General features: G+C 43.2%; 1 protein-coding gene across 1 annotated transcript in view; it reads left to right on the top strand.

Moving 5' to 3' along the window:
- atp2a3 (ATPase sarcoplasmic/endoplasmic reticulum Ca2+ transporting 3) overlaps positions 1-22,527 on the top strand; it is a 255,948-nt gene that overhangs the window by 66,469 nt on the left and 166,952 nt on the right. Inside the window, exons 4-5 of the mRNA XM_041197530.1 lie at positions 7,253-7,354; positions 21,240-21,378. Of these exons, the coding sequence (XP_041053464.1) occupies positions 7,253-7,354; positions 21,240-21,378 (241 nt within the window). The remainder of the gene's footprint in view (positions 1-7,252; positions 7,355-21,239; positions 21,379-22,527) is intronic.

The following is a 22,527-nucleotide window of genomic DNA, read 5'->3' as shown; positions in this document are numbered from 1 at the left end:
AGTGGTGATGTTCTTTGAGTTGACAGTGAGTTCGATGCCAATGAATGTGTGATGGGCTTGTGAGTGTGAGAGTTAGTGATAAGATGGTTACCTTACCCTGGTGGCATGGATGAGATCATTCATCTGTTTTCTGCACTGGATGGCCAACCTCTTGTGTGCAGCGTTGGCACTGACCACCTCTGTCACCACCTCCCAAGCTGGAGTGGTGAAATTGATGGGTCTCCTGAGGCCAGAGTGGTGTTAGAGGGCATCATGGTGGGCCTCTACGGCATCTTGAAGGTTTCCCAGGGATGCGTCACTGAATTGGGGGGACTGCACTCTTCTTGGCTTTTGGGGCTATGTCTTCACTGGTGCCCTCTTGAGCTGCAAGAATTGAGAAGTGTGCACGTGGCTGCAGTTTAAATATGGCGCCCTGCGTGAGGTAACGGCGTGGCGGGCAAATCAGAGGCCACCCACCAGCAATACAGCATCTTTCCTGTGGCTGCAAAATTAATAAGGTGGGAATGGGACGATATAGCGTGAAAACCCACCATTGCGGCCAGTGAGTAAAATGAACCTTTTCCTGTCCACCACCATATTTTGTGTAAAACTGGGATGATTCCACTCTGTTCATTGTCCAGCATTCTCAGGACAACATACATTGCAGCTCTACTCATTCCCCTCCAGCGGGTACCTCACATGGCCAACACTTACACTCACCCTCAGCCTGTTGCCATCGCTCAACCATGCCTCACACTCACCTTCCTCAAATGGAGTCCTTGCCTCCTCTCCACACAAGCCATTATGAATATCACCCCTTGCAGGAGAAGTGAGCATGCGTCCAACCTAGTGAAAGGCAGAGTTATGGTGTGGTTGGAGGGGTGGTGGCAGGGGATGCTTGGCCTCCAGTGGCAGCCATCTTGTTGGCCATTGGCAATGGGTGTCCACCAGCTCCACTGGGAAGGAGGCTGCAGATGTCAGCAGTGACCTACTGGGAGAGCCTCCTGAGACACTGGTACTCAGATGCGTCGAGAAAGATTATCCTCTGCCTGTAGACCCTGTGTCAAGGCTGTCACCTCCTCCTAGCTGGCTCTTGGTGTCCAATCCCTCTGTCCTGAGGAGAAGGCAGCTGGTGCTGCTGTTGGCAGTGGTGAGCTCCTCCTTGATACTCAGCAGAGCTGGAAGGTGGAGCTGCATAAACTGCTCCCACCCCATGGTGAAGGCTGAAAGCAGGGAAGTGCAGCTGGAAGTGAGTGATGTGCTGGACAGGTGGGGTGTCTTCTAAGCAGTTGACATTCCCCTGTCAAGCAGTGAAAGCTCTCTTTGAGAGCAGAAGCACTCTGAACATCAGCCTCTCACCTGGATGTGGCTGAAGCTCTTCAGTGTAATTGATTAAAGCCTTCCCAGGTTGTCAGTTTCACTGAGGAGGTTCTTCCCAATGCGTAATCACCTTCTCCAACCTGCTGGGTTCCAGACAGAGTGTGGAACTCCTTTGCTGCTGAGACAGGGAATCCATGTGCAAGATCACTCCTAATTGAGTTAAGCTCTGCATATGGCTTTCCACCTCGGCAACGAAGGTTCCTGACTGCCAGCTCCAAGCTGCCTCTGAGAAAGTCGAAGAGGGCAGGATAACAATTCCCCTGCCCCTGAACCTGCCTCCATCAGCCTGGGGAAATTCAACCCATTATGTCTAGCAATAGTGTGAGGTGGTACACTTTGGAAGGAGTAATTTGACAAGGAAGTATTCAATGAACAACATGACACTAGGAAGTTCTGAGGAACAAAGGGACCTTGGTGTGTGTGTCCATAGATCTCTGAAGGCGGAGGGGCATGTTAGTGGGGTGGTGAAAAAGGCATATAGGACACTTGCCTTTAACAGTCGAGGCATAGATTACAAAATTAGGGAGGTCATGTTGGAGTTGTATAGAACCTTGGTGAGGCCACAGCTGGAGTACTGTGTGCAGTTCTGGTCGCTACATTATAGGAAGGATGTGATTGCACTGGAGGGGGTGCAGAGGAGATTCACCAGGATGTTGACTGGGATGAAACATTTAAGTTATGAAGAGAGGTTGGATAGACTTGGGTTGTTTTCGTTGAAGCAGAGAAGACTGAGGGACGACCTGATCGAGGTGTACAAGATTGAGGGGCATGGACAGGGTGGATAGGGAGCAGCTATTCCCCTTAGTTGAAGGGTCAGTCACGAGGGGACATAAGTTCAAGGTGAGGGGCAGGAGGTTTAGGGGGGATGTGAGGAAAAACCCTTTTACCCAGAGGGTGGTGATGGTCTGGAATGCACTGTCTGGGAGGGTGCTGGAGGCGGGTTGCCTCGCATCCTTTAAAAAGTACCTGGATGAGCACTTGGCACGTCATAACATTCAAGGCTATGGGCCAAGTGCTAGTAAATGGGATTAGGTAGGTAGGTCAGGTGTTTCTCACTTGTCGGTGCAGACTCAATGGGCCGAAAGGCCTCTTCTTCACTGTGAGATTCTGTGAATGTCATGCTATGCACCAACCACACAGCTTTCTCCTCCCCATCATGCCTGTCTCCCACTACTGCTGGAATCATCTCACCATGCCTCCCATGTTTAGGAACCTCTGGATGATGATCCACTCATCACAGAATTCACACTCTTTTCCTCCTTTGTAATGTTAAATTAACCAGCTAACAAAGGGAAGGAAAGATATATCATCGTTAATTACCATTAGTTAGTTGCTTCTCGAGCACTTCATGGAATGAATTACTTTTGGAAGTATTGCTACTTGGCCAAACATAGAGCGTTCTGAGCAGCAAAATCTTACAGACAACAGCAACGTGAATGACCAGCTAATCTACTTCTGGTGGTGTTATTTGAGAGGAATGTTGGCTGGGACACCGGAAGAATTTCCTGTACTTCCTTGAAAAGTGCCATGGGACCTTTCACATCCACCTGAGAAGGCAGGCTGTTTAATGACTCGTGACACATCCAGACATACTGAAAGAATTAATGCTGTACATAAAGTTTTTGGTCACCATACCATGAACATCAGTGTGTAAGGGTATTTGTGCTGTTCTGGCTCACTTCTACATTGGTTTAAATTTGGATATTAGCATTAATTCCATAACCAGGAGACTATTTCTTTTTAGCTTCTTTGTACTACACGGACTGAAATATTCAATAAATGGAACTTTTGAGAGCCATGCGTGCAACTTGTGACACGTGGATGAAGTAAAACTCATTTTAATAAAAAAGGACATAAACTAATAAGTGTAAAATAGTGATGTGGTCAATGGGAGCTGAGTTACAACAAACAGTGTAACTTTAACTTTTTAAAATGAGTGAATTATGCACCCAGTTCCTTTTTAATTGTACAATATTTCTTCATTGAAGAATTAATCTAATGTACCTCCATCCCAGCTAGTCTCACATAGGTTGAGTGACTGTCTTGTGATCTCTCAGCCAGTGTATTACCAAAAATGGCAGAGAGGTACATCCCACCGCCTCCCTGCCCTTCATACACGCCACCAAACCAAGCTTGGTCACAAATAAATTTTGTTCTGAGAAGAGTTATTGTGTGTTAACAGCAGCAACAATATGGTTCAATATTGTATAGAGATAGTGATGTGCTTTTTTCAACACTTCTCACTTCTAATTGATGAATAAACACCTGAGCACTGTGGGGTTACCATTGACAAAAAAACCTGACTCCACCAGCTATATAAATACTGTGATTACAGAAACAGGCCAGAGACTGGGAATTCTACAGCACGTAACTCACCTCCTGACTCCCTAAAGTCTGTCCATCATCTACAAGGCACTAATCAGGAGTGTGATGGAATACTCTCCACTGGCCTGGATGAGTGCAGCTCCAACAACACTCAAGCTCAACACCATACAAAACAAATCCCCCATGAACCACCTTCACCATTCACTCCCTCCACTATTGACACACACTGGCAGCAGTGTGTACCATCTACAAGATGCAGTGCAGCATCTCACCAATGTTCCTTAGCACCTTCCAAACCCGCAACCTCCACCATCTAGAAGAACAAGGGCAGCAGATACATGGGAACACCACCACTTGGAAGTTCCCCTCCAAACCATACACCATCTTCACTGTTGCTGGGTCAGAATCTCTAACCACACTGTGGGTGTAGCTACACCACATGGATTCAAGAAGGCAGCTCACCACCAGTTTCTAAATGGCAATTAGGGTTGAATGTAAAAAATGCTGGCCTCATTAGCAATGCTCACATCCTAAGAATAATAAAAAAAAACATTGGGAGAGTAGAGAATACAGAGTTGATGGGTGGACGGATGTGGAAGAGAACAATCTACTTTGCATCTTTGCTCCTTCATCTTTCTGCTTGCCAGGAAGAAGTTGATATGAGCCTGAAGCTGCCTTACAGGAGGCTAGAAGATCAGGAGCAAAACTTCTGCCCAGCTTATGGAAGCAATCTAACCAAAGTCCTGGGGTTAAATTCATTAATGTATTTTGGTTGGGTTTCCATTGTCATTTTGGTTGCAACATGGTCGTCTTTCCACAGTGGGGCAGGCAGGGTGGGGGGTGAGGGGAGCTATTGGAGTGGTACCTTGCTGTAGGACTGCTTTTCCCAATGTTACCCCATTTTAATGCTTGAGTTCATGTGGCCCAGAGTGAAAATTGGAGGGGGGTGGTCTGGGCAGAAAATTGTTGAGTGAGGGACGGGGGGTTGAGTTGGTGAGTAGGGGAGGGGGTTTCAAACTGCTGCATTTGTCCTTAAAACTCACCTTTCTCTAGGCTCTGATTATAGCAGCAACCAGGCCTCAGATAACAAATGATTAAGCTATGCCCACTAACAGAATAAAACACTGAACATTTAGCCTCACAGCTGTCAAAACTCAGTCCAAGCAGCCCCGGTGCCATTGCTGCCTCAGAACTTGTGATCCCGAAGCCTTGCCCTGTGATCTCACTAAGGGTTGTGACCCACAATTTGGGAACCCCTGCTTGAGGAATATTGGTGCGACACCTTTTTATGGGGGTTGAGGTGGTGACATTTTGGCATGGCACCTTCTCAGTGTGCAAGGTGTGTGTATCATTTTCCTGTAACTTACTTACAAGAGAGTGCGAATTGTAAGGAGCTTGAGGTTATATATTGCAAATTTTCAACAAATGTGAATGCCATTTTTGCCTGTGATGGTTGCTAATCTCTGTCCCTCATCTTAATTTTACACGCAGCAGAAATTGCAGGTTAGCAAAGTGCTGCAGGTAGTGACTGACTTTGGCATTCGGACTGGCATCAGAATCTGCCGTATCCAAAAGCATCATTATTGTGACACTTTCTAGTAGAATATTCAGAACCCAGAGTAACTGCTATCCGCTACTTCCTCTGTCAGAGTTCAGCTATTCCTAATAAGGATGAAGCTGAGTGTCTTGTATTTATACAATGAGAAAAAGGCCACCAGATACAAGTGCTTAAAGGGGGACTAGAATGATGAATAAATAAAGGGAATAGTTTACACCAATCCCAACATTAGCCTAGTAATGTTGAGAAAAACAGTTCAAGCAATAATAGGAACATAGGACTTAGGGGCAGGAGTAGACCATTCAGCCCTTCAAGCCTGCTCTGCCATTCTATAAGATCATGGCTGATCTGGTGTGGTCCCAACTCCACTTTGCTGTCTGCCTCCCCATAACCGTTGACTCCTTGTCTAACAAAAATCTGCCTAACTTAGCCTTGAATAAATTTAATGACCCAGCCTCCACTGCTTTCCAAGGAAGAGAAATCCACAGACTAACTACCCTCTGAGAGAAAAGAATTTCTCCCCATCTCTGTCTTTAAATGTTAGACCTCTTAATCTTAAACTGTATCCCCTGGTTCTAGTCTCTCCCACAAGTGGAAACATCGTCCTGACTATCTCCCCTGTCAAATCCCCTCAGGATCTTATATGTTTCAATAAGATCACTTCTCATTCTTCTAAATTCCAATGGGTTTAGGCCCAACCTGTTCAACCTTTTTTCATAAGGTATGCCGTGTACTGTCATTTGATTTTCTAAAATAAGCACTTATATCTGTGACAAAAACAAAATATTACAGACTCTGAAAGTTTGAAATAAAGACAGAAAATGCTGGAAAATATTCAACAAGTGAGACATCATCTGTGGAGAGAAGAATGGTTAAAGTTCCTGGTTGATGACCTACCATTGGAATCAGTTCTGACGAAAGGTCATCAGCCTGAAATGTTAACACTGTGACTCCCTCCACAGATACTGCCTGACCGGCTGACTATTTCCACAATTTTCTGTCTTTATTACTTCTTTCTGTGGATTGAATGTTGTAGGATAGTGGGCCAAACCGTTTCCCTCAGACATACTTTGTGGAGTTTTTGTTTCGTGTTTTCTGTTCTCCCAAATTTATTTTGGCTAGCCTGGCATCATTGTCAAAGCAGTGGGTATAATAGCAAAGGGATGGGCAGCGAAGGCACCCCATGAGCTTTTCAGAGTGTTGATTATAGTCTGTTACCCTGTGGTCAACCATCTGAAGAAGGACCCAGACAATACCTAGAGGTTGTAAAACTGGGAATGTTTCATGTGAACCGGAGTGGATTGCTATAATGGAGAGTTACAACTCATAATAAAATGAATATAGCCACAGGTTGGAAATCTCAGTAACTACTATTCTGAGGTGTGAAATTGGCCTTCAGTCGGAGAGTGAGGACGGTTACTGGGAGGTGGGGGTGAGGCTGCTCGGGGTGGGGTGGTTGCCTGGGGGTGTGGGGAGCAGGGCTGCCTGGCCTGCTGGAGGTTGAGCAACAGGGCTATTGGGGGTGGGGAGGGGGGGCTGTGGAGATGGGGCTGCTGCAGGGAGGAGTGTGAATGGAGTAGCTGGGGAGTGTGGAGCAGGGCTGCTGGGGATTGCGGGGGGTAGTGGTGTGGTGCAGCTTGAGCTGCTGGGGGAGTGGAGCTGCGGGAGATTGGTTCTGCCAGGGGTGCTGGTGGGGATGGGGCAGGAGGGGACAGGACTGCTGGTGAAACCACAGCTTCATTTGCACTCCACAGACCTGCTGAGTTTTTCCAGCATTTTCTGTTTTTATTTCAGATTTCCAGCATCCGCAGTATTTTGCTTTTGTATTCATTTGTGCTCCACCTGATTTAAATATGTGTTGGCAAAGGCCAATTTCAACTCGAGAATCTTCAGTACCTGATCAGAGAAAACCCTCAGAATGAATCTGCTTTTGTGTTGGTTTGTGCCAATAACATGGCTGATGTTGATCCTGAAGTCTTTAGACTCATGACTTTTCCTTTTGTATTTTAGGTTCTGGCTTGGTTTGAGGATGAAGAAACCGTCACTGCTTTTGTGGAACCCTTTGTGATCCTTCTGATTCTGATTGTGAATGCACTGGTTGGTGTGTGGCAGGTAAGAACTCAATAGTATGATGTTATTCAGCCCTCTTGCCTCTGATACCCCCCTCCAATTTTGACTCCTCTCACTAAGTGGTCGGCTCGTGCTACGATTCAGTAGACAGTAAACCATCCAGTCTGAACTAGAGCACCAGGACCATCCTCACTACATTCACATGTACGAGTATTATCCAGCAAGAATGAAGAGCAGGAATCCTCCTGTACCCCATCCTGACCTGACAATCTAGTCTGGGACCACTGAGGCCAGTTGTAGCACAGTCATTGCAACCTGAGATCATCTCAGCACAGCACAAGCCGGAACTCAAATTTGGGACCACTCTTAACTTCAGTGGCTCACTACCGCATCACACGCTGCGTTTACACACAGGGCAGCTCTTTTTGATCAAATGAACAATTTTCAATCTGATTCCAAAAGAACAGCCAACTTTAATATCTGCAAAACAACTCCCCATGGCTAGTCTCCTATCTTTTGAAATCAGTAGTGGATGTCAAAATGAGCTGTGAGTTTAAGAATGCATGTCTTATGACTCGCTTCTGCTGTTCGTAGGATATTTTCACTGGTTTAAACCTTGAGAGTTTTGGGAAAGGTTGTGAATAAAAAGTTGGAATAATTTGCTCTCATGAACACATTGGCAGTGGATTTTTAGTGAAATCAAATCATTGAACTTTGAAAAATTTTGGAAGGATGCATGTCCTTCTCCCTCTGTCAATGCGCTGGATCTGTCTGGCCTAGATGGGTTTTCCTTCTAGGTTGTTTCTATTTGCTAATCTTCTCTCCTGTGAGGACATCAATCTGTGGCGTTCGCTTCAAGGATTTAATTGTGGCCAATCTAGTCCAACTGATGGCTTTTTGATTCTGGAATCTGGTTACTGCAATACATTCTATTATCAGAATCTATAAGTGTTTTAATTAAAATTGAGACCTATGAAATTGGAGATAATGTGGCATGGAAATTAAATGGATCTGAAGATAGGAGAGAGAGAGAAGGCTGGGATAAAACATGTTTTGTGTTAGCAGACAGTGATGAATGATATTCCCAAGGGAGCAGTGCTGGGTCCCCAACCTTTTGCCATTCTAGTAAATACTTTGGATTTGGGAATCAGATAAAGATTATTTAACTTTTCTACTGGCATTATACCAGGAGCTGTAGCAATTTGTAAATAAAAAGAAATCAAAACATTTCAGAAATGGTTAAATGTAAAGTGAATGTAATACAGCACATGTAGCTAAATGTGAAATGTAAGGTTGTACATTTTGACTGAAAGGATAATTTGAAAACTGTCTACAAAGGAAGCACAGAGCGGGTGATAATTTAGGGGTTCAAGTACATAATTCATTGAAGTTACCTCAAGGGTACAGCAAGTCTCATCATATACAAAGGCAAACTGTTTTAGATGCTGGAAATATGAAATAAGAACTGAAAATATGGGAATTACTCAGCCGGTCAGGCAGCATCTGTCGTTCACCGTTTTCTCTCTTCCCCCCCTTTCGTGAATATCGGTGTTACATTTAATATCCAAGCTGCTGGGAATGTTCTAGAATTTAATAAATGTTGGAAAATCATAACCAATCACTATCTCTGCAGCTATTTCTTTTAGAACCATGAGACATATCCATCAGGTCCTGGGGATTTGCAAGAATTTAGTCCCTCAAGTTACTCCAATACTTTTTCTCTGTGATATTAATTACCTTAAGTTCCTCATTCTTATCAGCCCCTTGGTTATCCTTTATGTCTGCTATTGTAATTTGTGTCTTCAGTTGTCAAGACAGATACAAAATATTTGTTCAAAGTCTCTGCCATTTCCTCATTCCTTCTAAAATTTCCCCTGTCTCTGCCTCTAAGGGACCAATATTTATTTTAGCTACCCTCCTCCTTTTTATAAACTTGTTAAAGCTCTTACAATCTTTTCATATCCTGGGTTAGTTTAATCTCATTCTATTTTTTCCCATTTTGTCAACTTTTTGGTGACCCTTTGCTGGTTTCTAAAACACTGCCAAACCTTAGGCTTACTCCTATTCTTTACAACATTATAAGCCTCTTCTTTTAAACTAATATTACTCTTAGCCTTCTTAGTAAGCCACTTCTTTCGTTCTGAGGTTTTGTTTTTTTAATGGAATTTATATTCGTTGGACATTTTGACTGTTTCTTTAAATGTTTCCTGCTGTTTATTTATCACCATAAATTGTAGTCTATTTATCTAATCAACCTTAGCTAGCCTCATACCTTTGTAATTGGCTTTGTTGTAGTTTAAGATTCTTGATTGAGACTGAAGTATACTTTCAAGCTGGATATGGAATTCAATTGTGTTATGATTACTTTTTCCCAGAGGATCTTTTACTATGACATTTCTAATTGCACAATACTAGATCTAAAATGGCCTTTTCCCTAGTTGTTTCCACAACATATAGCTCCACAAAACTATCATGAAAGCATTTTATGAACTAGTGAACTACTCCCACCAGATCCTTTCTCAATGTTGTCCTTATGAAATCCTATATTATCAGGGCTAGCCCTCCTCTTTTTTCCATTCTGTCTGACTTTGTGTACTCTGCAATATTATGTATTTACTAGATTATTCATTACAAGAAGCTTACCATTTAGAAGTAAGTAGGTATTATTGTAGTACAGCAGAGCTAGGATCAGAACACGTGATTTTTTTTGCCCCCACTGTAAAATCCATGATGATGCCTGGAATGTTGTGCTGAGAGACTGGTACATTTTGGTTATATTACAATGAAATGAATCTGAGGAGGACCTCACTGAGACATTATGTGAAGCTATTGAGAAGGAATGATGTAAATAGAAGTAATAGGCTAAATATACTAAACTGAGCATAGAAGTGACTATTTTACCATTAAAATCAGTTAGCACTGGAGATAATTAAATACTGTATTTGCAATAAATAAATATAGAATTGGTGGTAATGGTAGCATAGGAAGAGTGCCTGGACTGCAGTATTGGTGGATAATAGAACTGTCCCAGATAAAACACAACTTTGCAAATGCCTCTTTCTAGAGTTACGCCATCTCAGAGTTGTTGAGCTGGAGCTGGAGCCTGAATCAAGGATACTCCAACACATACGTGAGACGGACAAATACCAGCTGGATGGTTTACTCTAGAGCATGCTCATAGCACGTAGACTGATTAAGGAAGAGGAGTGTGTGACTGACTGACTGTCAACACATTAGAGGAAGCCGAGTGGAGGAAGGGAAGGAGGAGCCATAGAATCTGGTCCTGTCCAACAGATACAGTGTAATGTGTTCCCCGTGAGAACAATAAAAAAGGCTGTGAAAGTGATGGCCAAAGCACTTTGGAGTTCAGGGTCCAGGAGTGCGTCTGTTTTCTGTTCCAATCTAGAAAGCCCTAGGTGGTGAAGGATAGAACTGCAGATTAACCTTTACACACTTTATTTATGAGCTTACCTTTTCAGAGATACACATTACAAGCATGTACCTCCTAATCCAACCACAGTTTCAGTCTCCTTTTACATATAGGATCACATGTGAATCCCCAGTTAATGCCCACCACCCGAATGCAATAAAATAGTTAGTTACAATATAATTAGCATCACCTACCTGGTGCTAGGGTAAGGAATATCTTAAAATTGGCTTCAAAGAAACTTGGAAAGGGAGAACTAGTTGTGTTCTCTATTAGAACAAATGACATAGGAAGGAAGATGGCTTCTCTTCTCATTCATGCAGCTACATCTGTTATCTTTTGGCCCCTTCCTATTTCCCATCTATATGTTGGCTACATTATCCAAAAGCATGTCACTTTCCAGATGAACGCTGATAGCCCCCAGCTCTACCTTAGCACTGCCTTTCATGACTACTTCATTCTCTGTAAATTCTTGCCCAATTAAATATTGGAAAGATTGAAGCCATAGTCTTTGATCCATGCCAAAACTCCATTCCCTAGCCACCAAATTCATCCCTCTCCATGGCAGCTACCTGAGGCTGAACCAGACCTTAATGCAATATTTGACTCCAAGCTGAGCTTCTGATGACCGTGCCATCACCATGACCTCCCATTTCCACTACTGTAAGAGTGTGATTCTACTCCTACCTCAGCTCATCCATGTTTTTGTCACCTCAAGACATTTTTAAAATTTGTTTTTGGAAGGTGAGTGTTGTTGGTGAGGCCAGCATTTGTTCCCCCTATCTTGAGAAGGTGAGGGTGAGCCAGCTTCTTGATCCGCTGCAGTCCATGTGGCGAGGTACACCGGCAGTGCTCTTAGGGAGAGAATTGACCCAGCAACAGTGAAGGAATAATGATATATTTCTAACTCCTCATGGCTTTGCCCCTCCCTAGATCTGTAAACTCCTCCAACCCTAACCATCCAAGATATCCGCATTCATTTAATTGTAGCATCTGTGGATTCCTAACTTGAATTGCTCCACCATTGATGGCTGCGTCTTCAACTGCCTATGTCCAAAGCTCTGAAATTTCCTCCCTAAAGCAACCCATCTCTCTACCTCTCTTTCCTCCTTTTAAGAAACTTTTAACACTCCCTAATGTCTCCTTTTGTGGCTCGTTGTAGTATCTTGTTATATAATGCCCCTGTGAAGTACATTGGGCCTTTTTATTATGTTAAAGGTGCTATATAAATGCAAGTTGTTGTTGAATTTCAATGTAAACCAGTGTGAAGTGGTGCATCCTGGTAGGAGATCACATATTCCTCAGAGGTGCAAAGGGAATTGAGGGTGCAGATATATGAGTCATCAGAAACAGCGGTCTGAATCTTACCCTTGGGGTACGCCCGAAGTCGTAACTCCCGCTCCCGGCTGAGGTCGTGCTGTGAGTGCAATCTTATGCTGGTTGGCCAATTAGCAGCCAGCATGAAACGCGCCCTGAGAAAGGGAAGAGGGCGGGTGCCAACGTCATCGTGGGTGCTGGTGGGCACTTCCACTGAGCAGACTGATGCCTCAAGGGAAACTGCAGACCTCCAAATAATGAAAGAAAGCACAAAAATGCTGCAAAAATGTCCATGCAGTACAATCAAGCACCTGAAGGCAGATCTCATTTTTAAAAAACGTCCCCAGGTGTTTATTTTTATTTTAAATCCTAACGGAGATTTCATCCTGCCCTTGGATGAGGTTCCATCAAAAACGTAAAGTCCGCCTGGCCAATTGGCCCATCCGCCAACCGTAAGGTTGGACAGGCCATGAAAAATCGCTAGCAGTTGGGCTGTTAATGGTCTTAATTACCTGCTTAATTGTCGGCAGGTGCTCTTCCGACTTTTGCACGCGCCCGCCGACCAAAGTATCGCTCAAGTGCGTGATGACGTTGGGACGCTCACCCAACATCATCTTGCGTGACCTTACGCCCATTCAGGTCGGGTGTGCACCCACCCACGGGACATAAAATTCCGGCCAGCAAAGCCATAAAAAGTGCAATAAAAGCACCGGAGGAGTTTATTTTTGGAGGAATAGAATTCAAAAGCAGAGATGTTGGCTCACCTAGGGAAGGCGTGGGAGTGACTTTCAGCAGCCTGGAAATCTGAGAACTTCGGATGTCTTGCAGAATTTGATGGCAGGAGCACATTTGCATATTTTTTTCTCCACTTTCCAGCTAGGAATCTCGCCAGTATGAGAGACTGTTGGCTGGGAAGGGCTGCCACTGAAGGCCGAAAAAGTTGAAGCCAGGGACTGAGACAGAGGGAGGGGGATATTGTGCAGGGAGGGAGGCATAAGGAGCAGGTGGGAGTGCTGGGGAAAAAGGCAGCTACCTGTTGGATCTGGCAGTTTTCACCTCCCTTTAGCTGCCGGGTTTCCAGAGCACTGGGAAACCTGACCTTGCAGCTGTTATATCCACATGGCTGCTAAATTCTGAGGTGCACAGCCTATTTTAAATATTATAACAGCTGATTTAAATATTATAAATATCATAACCCGTGGTTAAACTGGATGTAGGCTTCCCATTTTTAAGAATTTAACCTCCTTGACTCTCTCCTGTTTTTCTGCAGGATTAAAATTCCCCAGTTATGTTAAACTTATGTAAAAACCTTGGTTCAATCACACTTGGTACAGTTCTGGTCTCTGTAACAAAAAGGTTTTAGAGGTTTGGAGAAGGTGCAAAAAAGATTTACAAGGAAAGTACCAGAGCTGAGAGGATATAACTATCAGCAGAAATTGATAGACTGGAGTCTAAGAGGTGACCTGAGAAAGGTCTATAAAATTATGAGGGGGTTCGCTAGGTAGATGTGGAGCGGATGCCACCAAGTGTGAGATAGCACTAGGGGCGATAAATATAAGATAGTCCAGTAATGATAAATCTAGTGATGAATTCAGGGGAAATTTTTTTTTACCCAGAGTGATTAGAACATGAAACTCACTACCATAATGAATAATTGAGGAAAATAGCATTTATGTGGAAGCTGGATAAACATGAGTGGGAAAGGATTTGAAGGATGAGGTTACAGATGAGGTTAGATGAAATGAAGTGGATTGGGGGGTGCGGGGGGAGAGACTCACGTGGAGCATAAACACCAGCACAGAGCAGTTGGATTGAATGGTCTGTTTCTGTGCTGTAAATTCCTTGTTAAAACAAATGAATTAGAAGCACAAATTCAGCTTGATGGGTATGATGCAGTAGGCAAGACAGAGCCCTGGAGTGACTGGGAGCTACGTATTCCAGCCTATAAGATCTTTAGAAAGGACAGGGGTATTGGAAAATGAAGAATAACAATGTAATTAAAGACACAATTAGAGCAGTTGGAAGGGACTTCAATCAGAGTGAGTCAGCAGTGGAAACACTGGGTAGATTTAATCAACAGCAAACAATGCATGACTCTGGGAGTTGTTCACAGACCTCCTGACAGTAGCGATGTACAAGGGTTGGGGGTGATATATAAATATAGTGATCATAGAAACATGTAGCAAAAATAATCTGGTTATAATGATTTTAATTTTCACATAAAATGGGAGAAAGAGAGCAGCTTGTAAAGACTGAATTTCCACAGTGTATTTTGGCCAATTTACTGAAACAATATATTTTCGAATAGCCAAAGGAACAGGCTATAGCAGATATAGTGATGAGCAGAATTAGTTTAAAAAAAGCTGATGATAAACATATTGTGAATACTGATCATGATACACTTGAATTTGATATTGGGTTTGAGAAGGACAAGTGCTCGTCACAATGCAAGGTTTTAAATTTAAGTAAGGCAAACTTTGAGGAAATATGAAATTAAATGACTGCAGTAAACTGGGCTGAACTCTTAATAGGTAAACAATGGGAAGTATTTTTTGGAAAATTTCTTTATTACAATGCAATACCAGTACATTCTCCCCAAAGGCAAAAGCTGCACTTGTGTAGTTAAGTAATCATGGCCAATGAGTGGGCTAAGAGACAGTATCAAGCTAAAGTGAAAGGTTTACGCAGATGCAAGTAAAGTGGAAAGCCTGCAGACTGGGAGAGCTATTTAAAATAAAAACTACAAAGGTAGTGGAAGGACCAAGCATGAGAGGGATCAGATTTAAGGTAATTGCCAAAAGAAGCAATGGAGACATGAGGAGAAACTTTTTCACACAGCTAGTTGTTAAGATCTGGAGTGCACTGCCTGAGGGTGTGGTGGAGCCAGGTTCAATTGTGGAATTCAAGAGAGGGTTGGATTATTATTTGAAAAGGAAGAATGTGCAGGGTTATAGGGAGAAGGTGAGGGAATGGGACTAGGTGAATTCCTCATTCGGAGAGCCAGTGCAGACGCAGTGGGCCAAATGACGACCTCCTGTGCTTTAAGGATGCTGTATACAAAGCAAAAAAGGAAAGTGCAAAACTTGCAAGGGATATGAAAGCTAACAGCAAAATGTTTTTATCAACACACACAGAGTCATAGAGTCATACTTTGAGAAAGAAAGTGGTAAAGGGAAAATGTGGCCCCATTAAAGACAGATGAAGGTGAGACAATAATGGACAGCAAGGAAATGGCAGATTTGTTAAATGAGTTCTTTCTATTTTCACAGTGGAGAAACAGAGACAGAGGAACAGAAAATTAAATCAAGGGGAGGAATTTATTGGAACTAATATAACTTAAAAAAAAAACTGATACTGGAAAAAATTTTGGAACTTTAGGTAGAAAACTGCCCAGGACCTAATGGTTTCCGCCTCAGGATATTAATAAAACAAGGAAGAGAAATTGCAGATATGTTAGTTAAAATTTTCCAGAACACTCAATTTAGAAATTGAGTCTTTAGATTGGAGAATCACTAATGTTATTCCATTATTTCAGAAGGGAGGGAGAGGTATATCAGAAAGCTACAGGCCAATGTTTTCTCTAAGCTGCGCGGATGTGCAGTGACTTGAAAGTCCCCGTGTGGACTGCACACAAGCTGTTCCCTTTCATTTACCACGTGCTCATGCACTGAAACAAGTTGTCCGTGCGCTCAAAAGATAGTTAGAGGGTATGTTGCTACAGACCTGTCAGTTTAACATCAGTCATAAGAAGTTACTGGAATCTAATTGAATTGCATGACAAGACTTTATGATAAATTAAGGGAGTGTTATCTATATGCATTCCCAGAAGGCATTTGAACATCTCACCAGAGATTACAAGCAAAAATGAAAGCGCATGAAATTGGAAGCAACCTTGTGACATGGTTTGCTCATTTTTGGGAGGTAGAGATGAAGAGAATACACTCTTATTGGCAGGTTATTGGCAGGATGTGACTAGCAGTGTTCTCCAGGGATCTATACTGGGGCCTCAGCTTATATATGGACTTGGATAAAGGGATGGAGAATTAAATATCCACATTTGCAGATGATACTAAATTGAGAGGTTCACCCAGTGATGCAGATGGGAGGAGAAAGCTACAAAGGGACACAGATGGATTAAGTGAATGAGCAAAACTGTAGCAATCGGGAATTTAGAGCATTTTCTTAATGATGAGAACATAAGAACTGTGGAGAGCAAAGAAGTTTACGTTTCATGATTTGGGTGTCACAAGAAGCTAATAGATAGGTAGTGAAACATTGGCCTTTACCTCAAAGGAACAAGTTATTCTTAAGTTGCAGAGTGCCTTGATCTGATTCCATCAGGAATACTGCTTTCAGCTCTGGACACCACACATCAAATAGGATGTTGGCCTTGTGAAGCTTACAGCACAGATTCACCAGGTTAATACTGGGACTTAAAGGGTTAAATTATGAGGACCGGTTTGTATAAAGCTGGTCTGTATTCTTTATCTTTATCGGACCACTTTCAAATTCAAATGTTGTTGTATTCCTTCAGTTTAGAAGGCTGAGAGTGATCTAATCAAAGTGTTTAAAATACGTGTGTTCTTCAGGGAACGATGTTAGGACTGCTGTTCACAATTTATATAAATGATTTAAACTCAGGAATTAAAAAATTTGGGGATGACACCAGATTGGGCGTACTGAGGAGAACTATTATAAAATACAAGAAGACAAATAAACTTACAGAATGCATGTGTAATTGGCAAATAAATTTCAACCTAGCCAAGTGTGAATGGTGCGTATCATTAGGGAGAATGGGGAAGCCATATGCTTCATGGAAAATTCAGAGTCTGAACGGGGTAGAGGAGCAGAAGGCTAAAGTAGTGGCACAGATTATTGAGATTTTTAAAAAGTACAGAAAGCATGGGATTCATTTATAAAGGGATAGAATTGAAAACCAGGTAAGTTGTGCTAGTCTTGCTTAGACTGCGCTTGGAGTAATACTGTGCACATCTCCATGTTACCAAAAGGATATAGTGGCACTGGAGAAGGTGCAAGAGGTTATAGCTATCAGGAAGGACTGAATATGCAGCTCTTTTCTCTAGAAATGGCTGAGGAGTTACTGAGATAAAGATCTTTCAAATTCTGGAGGTGTGTGATAGAGTTGACATGAACAAGATGTAAATATAAATTACTTGCCAATAAAGCCACTAGAAAATTTGGGATTAACTTCTTTACCCAGAGAATGGTTTGAATGTGGAAATTGTTATTAAGGGGAGTTGTTGAGGTAAATAGCATGGATGTATTTAAGGGGGAAGCTAGATAAACACATGATGGAGAAAGGAATAGAAAGATATGCTGATAGGGTTTGTATGAAGACGGGTGGCAAGAGGCTGGTATGGAGCACAAACACTTGCATGGACCATTTGGACTTTTTTTTGGTATTCATTCATGGGATATGGCCTTCGCTGGCTGGGCCAGCAATTTTATTGCCCATCCTTTGTTGCCCTTGAGAAGGTGGTGATGAGCTGCCTTCTTGTACCGCTGTTATCCATGTGGTGTACGTACACCCACAGTGCTGTTAGGAAGGGAGTTCTAGGATTTTGACCCAGCGACAGTGAAGGAACAGCAATATATTTCCAAGTCAGGATGGTGAGTGACTTGGAGGGAAATTTCCAGGTGGTGATGTTTCAATCCATCTGCTGCCCTTGTCCTTCTAGATGGTGGTGGTCATTTTGAAGATGCTGTTGAAGGAGTCTTGGTGAATTCCTGCAGTGCATCTTGTAAATGGTACACACTGCTGCCACTGTGCATCGGTGGTGGAGGGAGTGAATGTTTGTGGATGTGATGCCAATCAAGCAGGCTGCTTTGTCCTGGAAGATGTTGATCTTCTTGAGCGGTGTGGGAGTTGCACTTATCCAGGCAAGTCGGGAGTATTCCATCACACTCCTGTTTTGTGCCTTGTAGATGGTAGACAGGCTTTGGGAAGTCAGGAGGTGAGTTACTCATTGCACGATTCCTAGCCTCTGACCTGCTCTTGTAGCCACAGCATTTATATGGCTAGCCCAGTTCAGTTTCTGGTCAATGGTAATCCCAGGATGTTGATAGTGGGGGATTCAGTGATGGTACTGCTATTGAACATCAAGGGGCGATGTTAGGATTCTTGCTGATTGGAGAAGGCCATTGCCTAACACTTGTGTGATACGCATGTTACTTGCCACTTGTCAGCACAAGCCTGGTTACTGTCCAGGTCTTGCTGCATTTGGACATGGGCTGCTTCAATATCTGAGGAGTCGTGAATGGTGCTGAACATTGTGCAATCACCAGCAAACATCCCCACTTCTGACCTTATGATAGAAGGAAGGTTATTGATGAAGCAGCTGAAGATGGTTGGGCCGAGGACACTACCCTCAGGAACTCCTGCAGTGATGTCCTAGAGCTGAGATGACTGACCACGACTATCTTCCTTTGTGCTAGATGTGACTCCAACCAGTAGAGAGTTTTCCCCTGATTCCTATTGACTCCAGTTTTGCTGGTGTATTTCTGTGCTGTAAGTTCTATACAATCTAATGTAGTAGGGAATCCAGAGTGAGGTGACAGAATCTTAGAATGTGAGTTCAGGTGATTAGAAATGAATCCAGGAAGGATGTTTGTGAGAATGTGGAGCATACTGCTCCATGTGGATACCAAGTCAAGTGAGATAACTAAAAGGTTGATAAATGTTTACTCGGAAACTAAGGGCATTCATATATACAGAGAAATGCAGTCCAAAAGATAAAGCTGCCGTGACTAAGAGAAGAGTGCATCAGCCTCGTGCTTTGACTGGCCTATACTTACTCTGATCAGATGTAATCTTTGAGTAAGTCTGATATAGCTTAGCTTTGTTACACATCCACCACAACATGGTTCCAAATGCATGAAGGGCCCTTTCTTTATTATCTTTGCAGTGAAAGCTATTGCTTCTGATTTTTCACTTCCTTCTATGTTCTACAGATTTTAAATCCCAAATTTGGTGCCATTTAAATACTATTTGATGTTGTCCTGCCTTCCATCCTGCTATTTACAGCTGGGGTGGTACTGAACTACAGGCCTTGGCTCCTCACTTTCTCGACAGTGGAAGTCACCACCAACAGCATCTTCCACTCACCTTTATAGTGCCACTTCTGAAGTGTTTACCAATGTTCTTTCCATGGTTACGATAGTACAGTGGTTATGTTACTGGACAAGTAAGCCTGAGATTTGGACAAGCAACATGAGTTCACATACTGGACAAAGCAGGACAAATCCAACCCAGCCAATTACTGCCCCATCAGTCTACTCTCAGTCACCAGTAAAGTAATGGAAGGGGTCATCAACAGTGCTATCAAGTGGCACTTACTTAGCAATAACCTGCTCACTGATGCTCAGTTTGAGTTCCACCAGGGCCACTCAGCTCCTGACCTCGTTAAAGCATTGGTTCATACATGGACAAAAGAGCTGAACTCCCGAGGTGAGGGTGACTGCCCTTGACATCAAGGCAGCATTTGATCAAGTGTGGCATCAAGGAGCCCTAGCAAAACTGGAGTTAATGGGAATCAGGGGGAAAACTCTCTACTGGTTGGAGTCATACCTAGCACAAAGGAAGATGGTTGTGGTTGTTGGAGGTCAATTATCTCAGCTCCAGGACATCACTGCAGGAGTTCCTCAGGGTAGTGTCCTCGGCCCAACCATCTACAGCTGCTTCATCAATGACTTTCATTCTATCATAAGGTCAGAAGTGGGGATATTCACTGATTATTGCACAACATTCAGCACATTTGCAACTCGTCAAATATCAAAGCAGTCCATGTCCAAATGCAGCAAGACCTGGACAATAACCAGGCTTGGGCTGACAAGTGGCAAGTAACATTTGTGCTACACAAGTGCCAGGCAACGTTAATTTCCAAGAAGAGAGAATCTAATCCTCACCCCTTGATATTCAATGGCATTACCATCACCGAATTCTCACTACCTTTGGATTATCGTTGACCAGAAACTGAACTGGATTAGCCATATATATATACTGTGGCTACAAGAGCAGGTTGAAGGCTAAGAATCCTGCAGCAAGTAACTCACCTCTTGACTCCCCCAAGCCTGTCAGGAGTGTGATGGAATACTGTCCACTTGCCTGGATGAGTGCAGCTCCCACAACACTTGAGAAGCTGAACACCAACCAGGACAAAGCAGCTCGCTTGATTGGCACTCCATCCACAAACATTGACTCCTTCCGCCACCGACACACAGTAGCAGCAGTGTGTACCATCCACAAGATGCACTGCAGGAACTCACCAAGCCTTCTTAGACAGCACCTTCCAAACCCACCACCATTACCATCTAGAAAGACAAGGGCAGCAGACGGATGGGAACACCAGGACCTGGAAGTTTCCCTTCAATTGCTCACCATCCTGACTTGGAAATATATCGCTGTTCTTTCACTGTTGTTGGGTCAAAATCCTGGAACTCCCTTCCTAACAGCACTGTGGGTGTACCTACACCACATGGACTGCAGTGGTTCAAGAAGGCAGCTCACTACCACCACCTCAAGGGCAATTAGGGATGGGCAACAAATGCTTGCCTAGCCAGTGACACCGACATCCTGTGAATGAATACAAAAAAAAATCCTACCATAGCTGTTTAAACATTTAAATTCAGTTTTTTTTAATGGAAAGCTGGAAATAAAATTAAAAAGCTGGTGTCAACTTGTCGGATTGTTTTAAAAATCCAGTTTAGGGAAGGGAACTTGCTGTCCTTATCCAGTCTGAATTAAATGTGATGCCAGTCCCAAGCCAATATGGTTAATCCTTAACTGCCCTTTGAAGTGGCCTAGCTAGTCACTTAATTCTACAAGATTGCAGCCATGTTACCAATACCCATATTCTGTGAGTAAATAATGCAATATAGAAGAGGTTGAGCTTTGCTCAGTTACTCAATTTTTAATTAAATTGATAATAGCAAATGCCTTGCTGCCAAGCTGAGTATTGTGGAACAGATGATTTGTTGGTCAGTGGTTTCTTCCTTGAAAGCCACATACTTGTGAATGAGAACTGACCAATGAGCACACAGGCCTTCTGACTGGGCAAAATCCTAGCAAGACGGGCAGAGTCGAGCTGTGTGTAACATTGCTAAGGATCATTAAACTGTGACATTACTTGTCAAGTGAATTCATTGTTCACATCCAATTTACAGGAAAGGAACGCAGAGAATGCGATCGAGGCACTGAAAGAGTATGAACCTGAGATGGGCAAGGTGTATCGAATGGACAGGAAGGCTGTGCAGAGAATCAAAGCCCGAGATATCGTGCCTGGGGACATTGTGGAAATTGCAGGTAAGAGAGGCTTCCACCACCCGATCTGTGTCTTAATGCTAGTGATCCATATGGAACACCAGTCACCTGTTCCAACCATGTGAAGATTCTGTCCTGACTGGACTAAACTGGATGATTGTGTGCACATGAAACTCAATATTTTTAATGCAACTGCAATATGGTTTTAAAATTTAAAGGATAGTAATACCAAAAATAAGTGTGTTTCACTTCTAATGCAATGTTTCATATGAAGAAATGTCAAACTACCTGCGCAGATGTGTTACTCAATGACTTGCTGGCTTTCCACAGTGGTACTTTCAGGGCTGTTATCTTGTCCTGTGATGTATTACATTTGTTGCAGCTGATCCCCATGATGAGGGAGAACTAGCTAGAGTATTCAAACCGGCCACTGGGGGTATGGGGAAGGAGGCGAGGTTGGGGCAGGTGTTGGGGTAAAGGTGCTGTCATGGAGCTCAAACCTCTGTAATCTTTTGTACTTGATGATAGCTCCATGCACATTTGTGCTGACCCAGATTTTGGAACTAGCCTGCCCACACGGTACCCCAAACTGGCAACCAACTTCCACACATCAAAGACCCACAAACAGCAATTAGACAAATGACCTAATTTAAGTTTTTGGTTTAAGGATATATATTTTGTAGGACATCGGAAAGAACTCCCCTCCTCTTCTTCTGCTGTGGGATCTTTTAAATCCATCTGAGAGAACACACTGCTTCATGTCTAGTTCAAAGGATGACACCTCTGACGAGTATCGGGCTAGATTTTGTGCTGTCCTCTCTGCATTGCGACTTGAACACACAACCTTCTGTCGCTAAGGCATGAGTGCTACTACTGAGCCACAGCTGACACAGTTGGTCAGGATTCTCCTCAAAGTACCCACCATTGTATCACCAAAATGGAATAGTAGCTCTCCACAGTGTGGCCAGTAGCAGAGTTCATTCAGTTGGGTCTTCCTGCTACTCGTGCCCTTGATGTCTGAGTTTGAGAGAGCAACTCTCTAGATTGAGATCCCCCCAGATGTGTTCATGCTGTTTTGTAAACCAGTCATTTGGAAAGGTTATGAAGCTTTCTCCTGCCTAAACTAAGGTTCTGCTGAAGAAGCTGAGCTTGCCTGAGTAGAGTGGACCCCATTTAGATTTCTTACATTCT

This window comes from Carcharodon carcharias, chromosome 10 (genome assembly GCF_017639515.1).
Source record: "Carcharodon carcharias isolate sCarCar2 chromosome 10, sCarCar2.pri, whole genome shotgun sequence".
Lineage (NCBI taxonomy): Eukaryota > Metazoa > Chordata > Chondrichthyes > Lamniformes > Lamnidae > Carcharodon > Carcharodon carcharias.
This window is presented reverse-complemented; position numbering and strand designations above follow the sequence as displayed.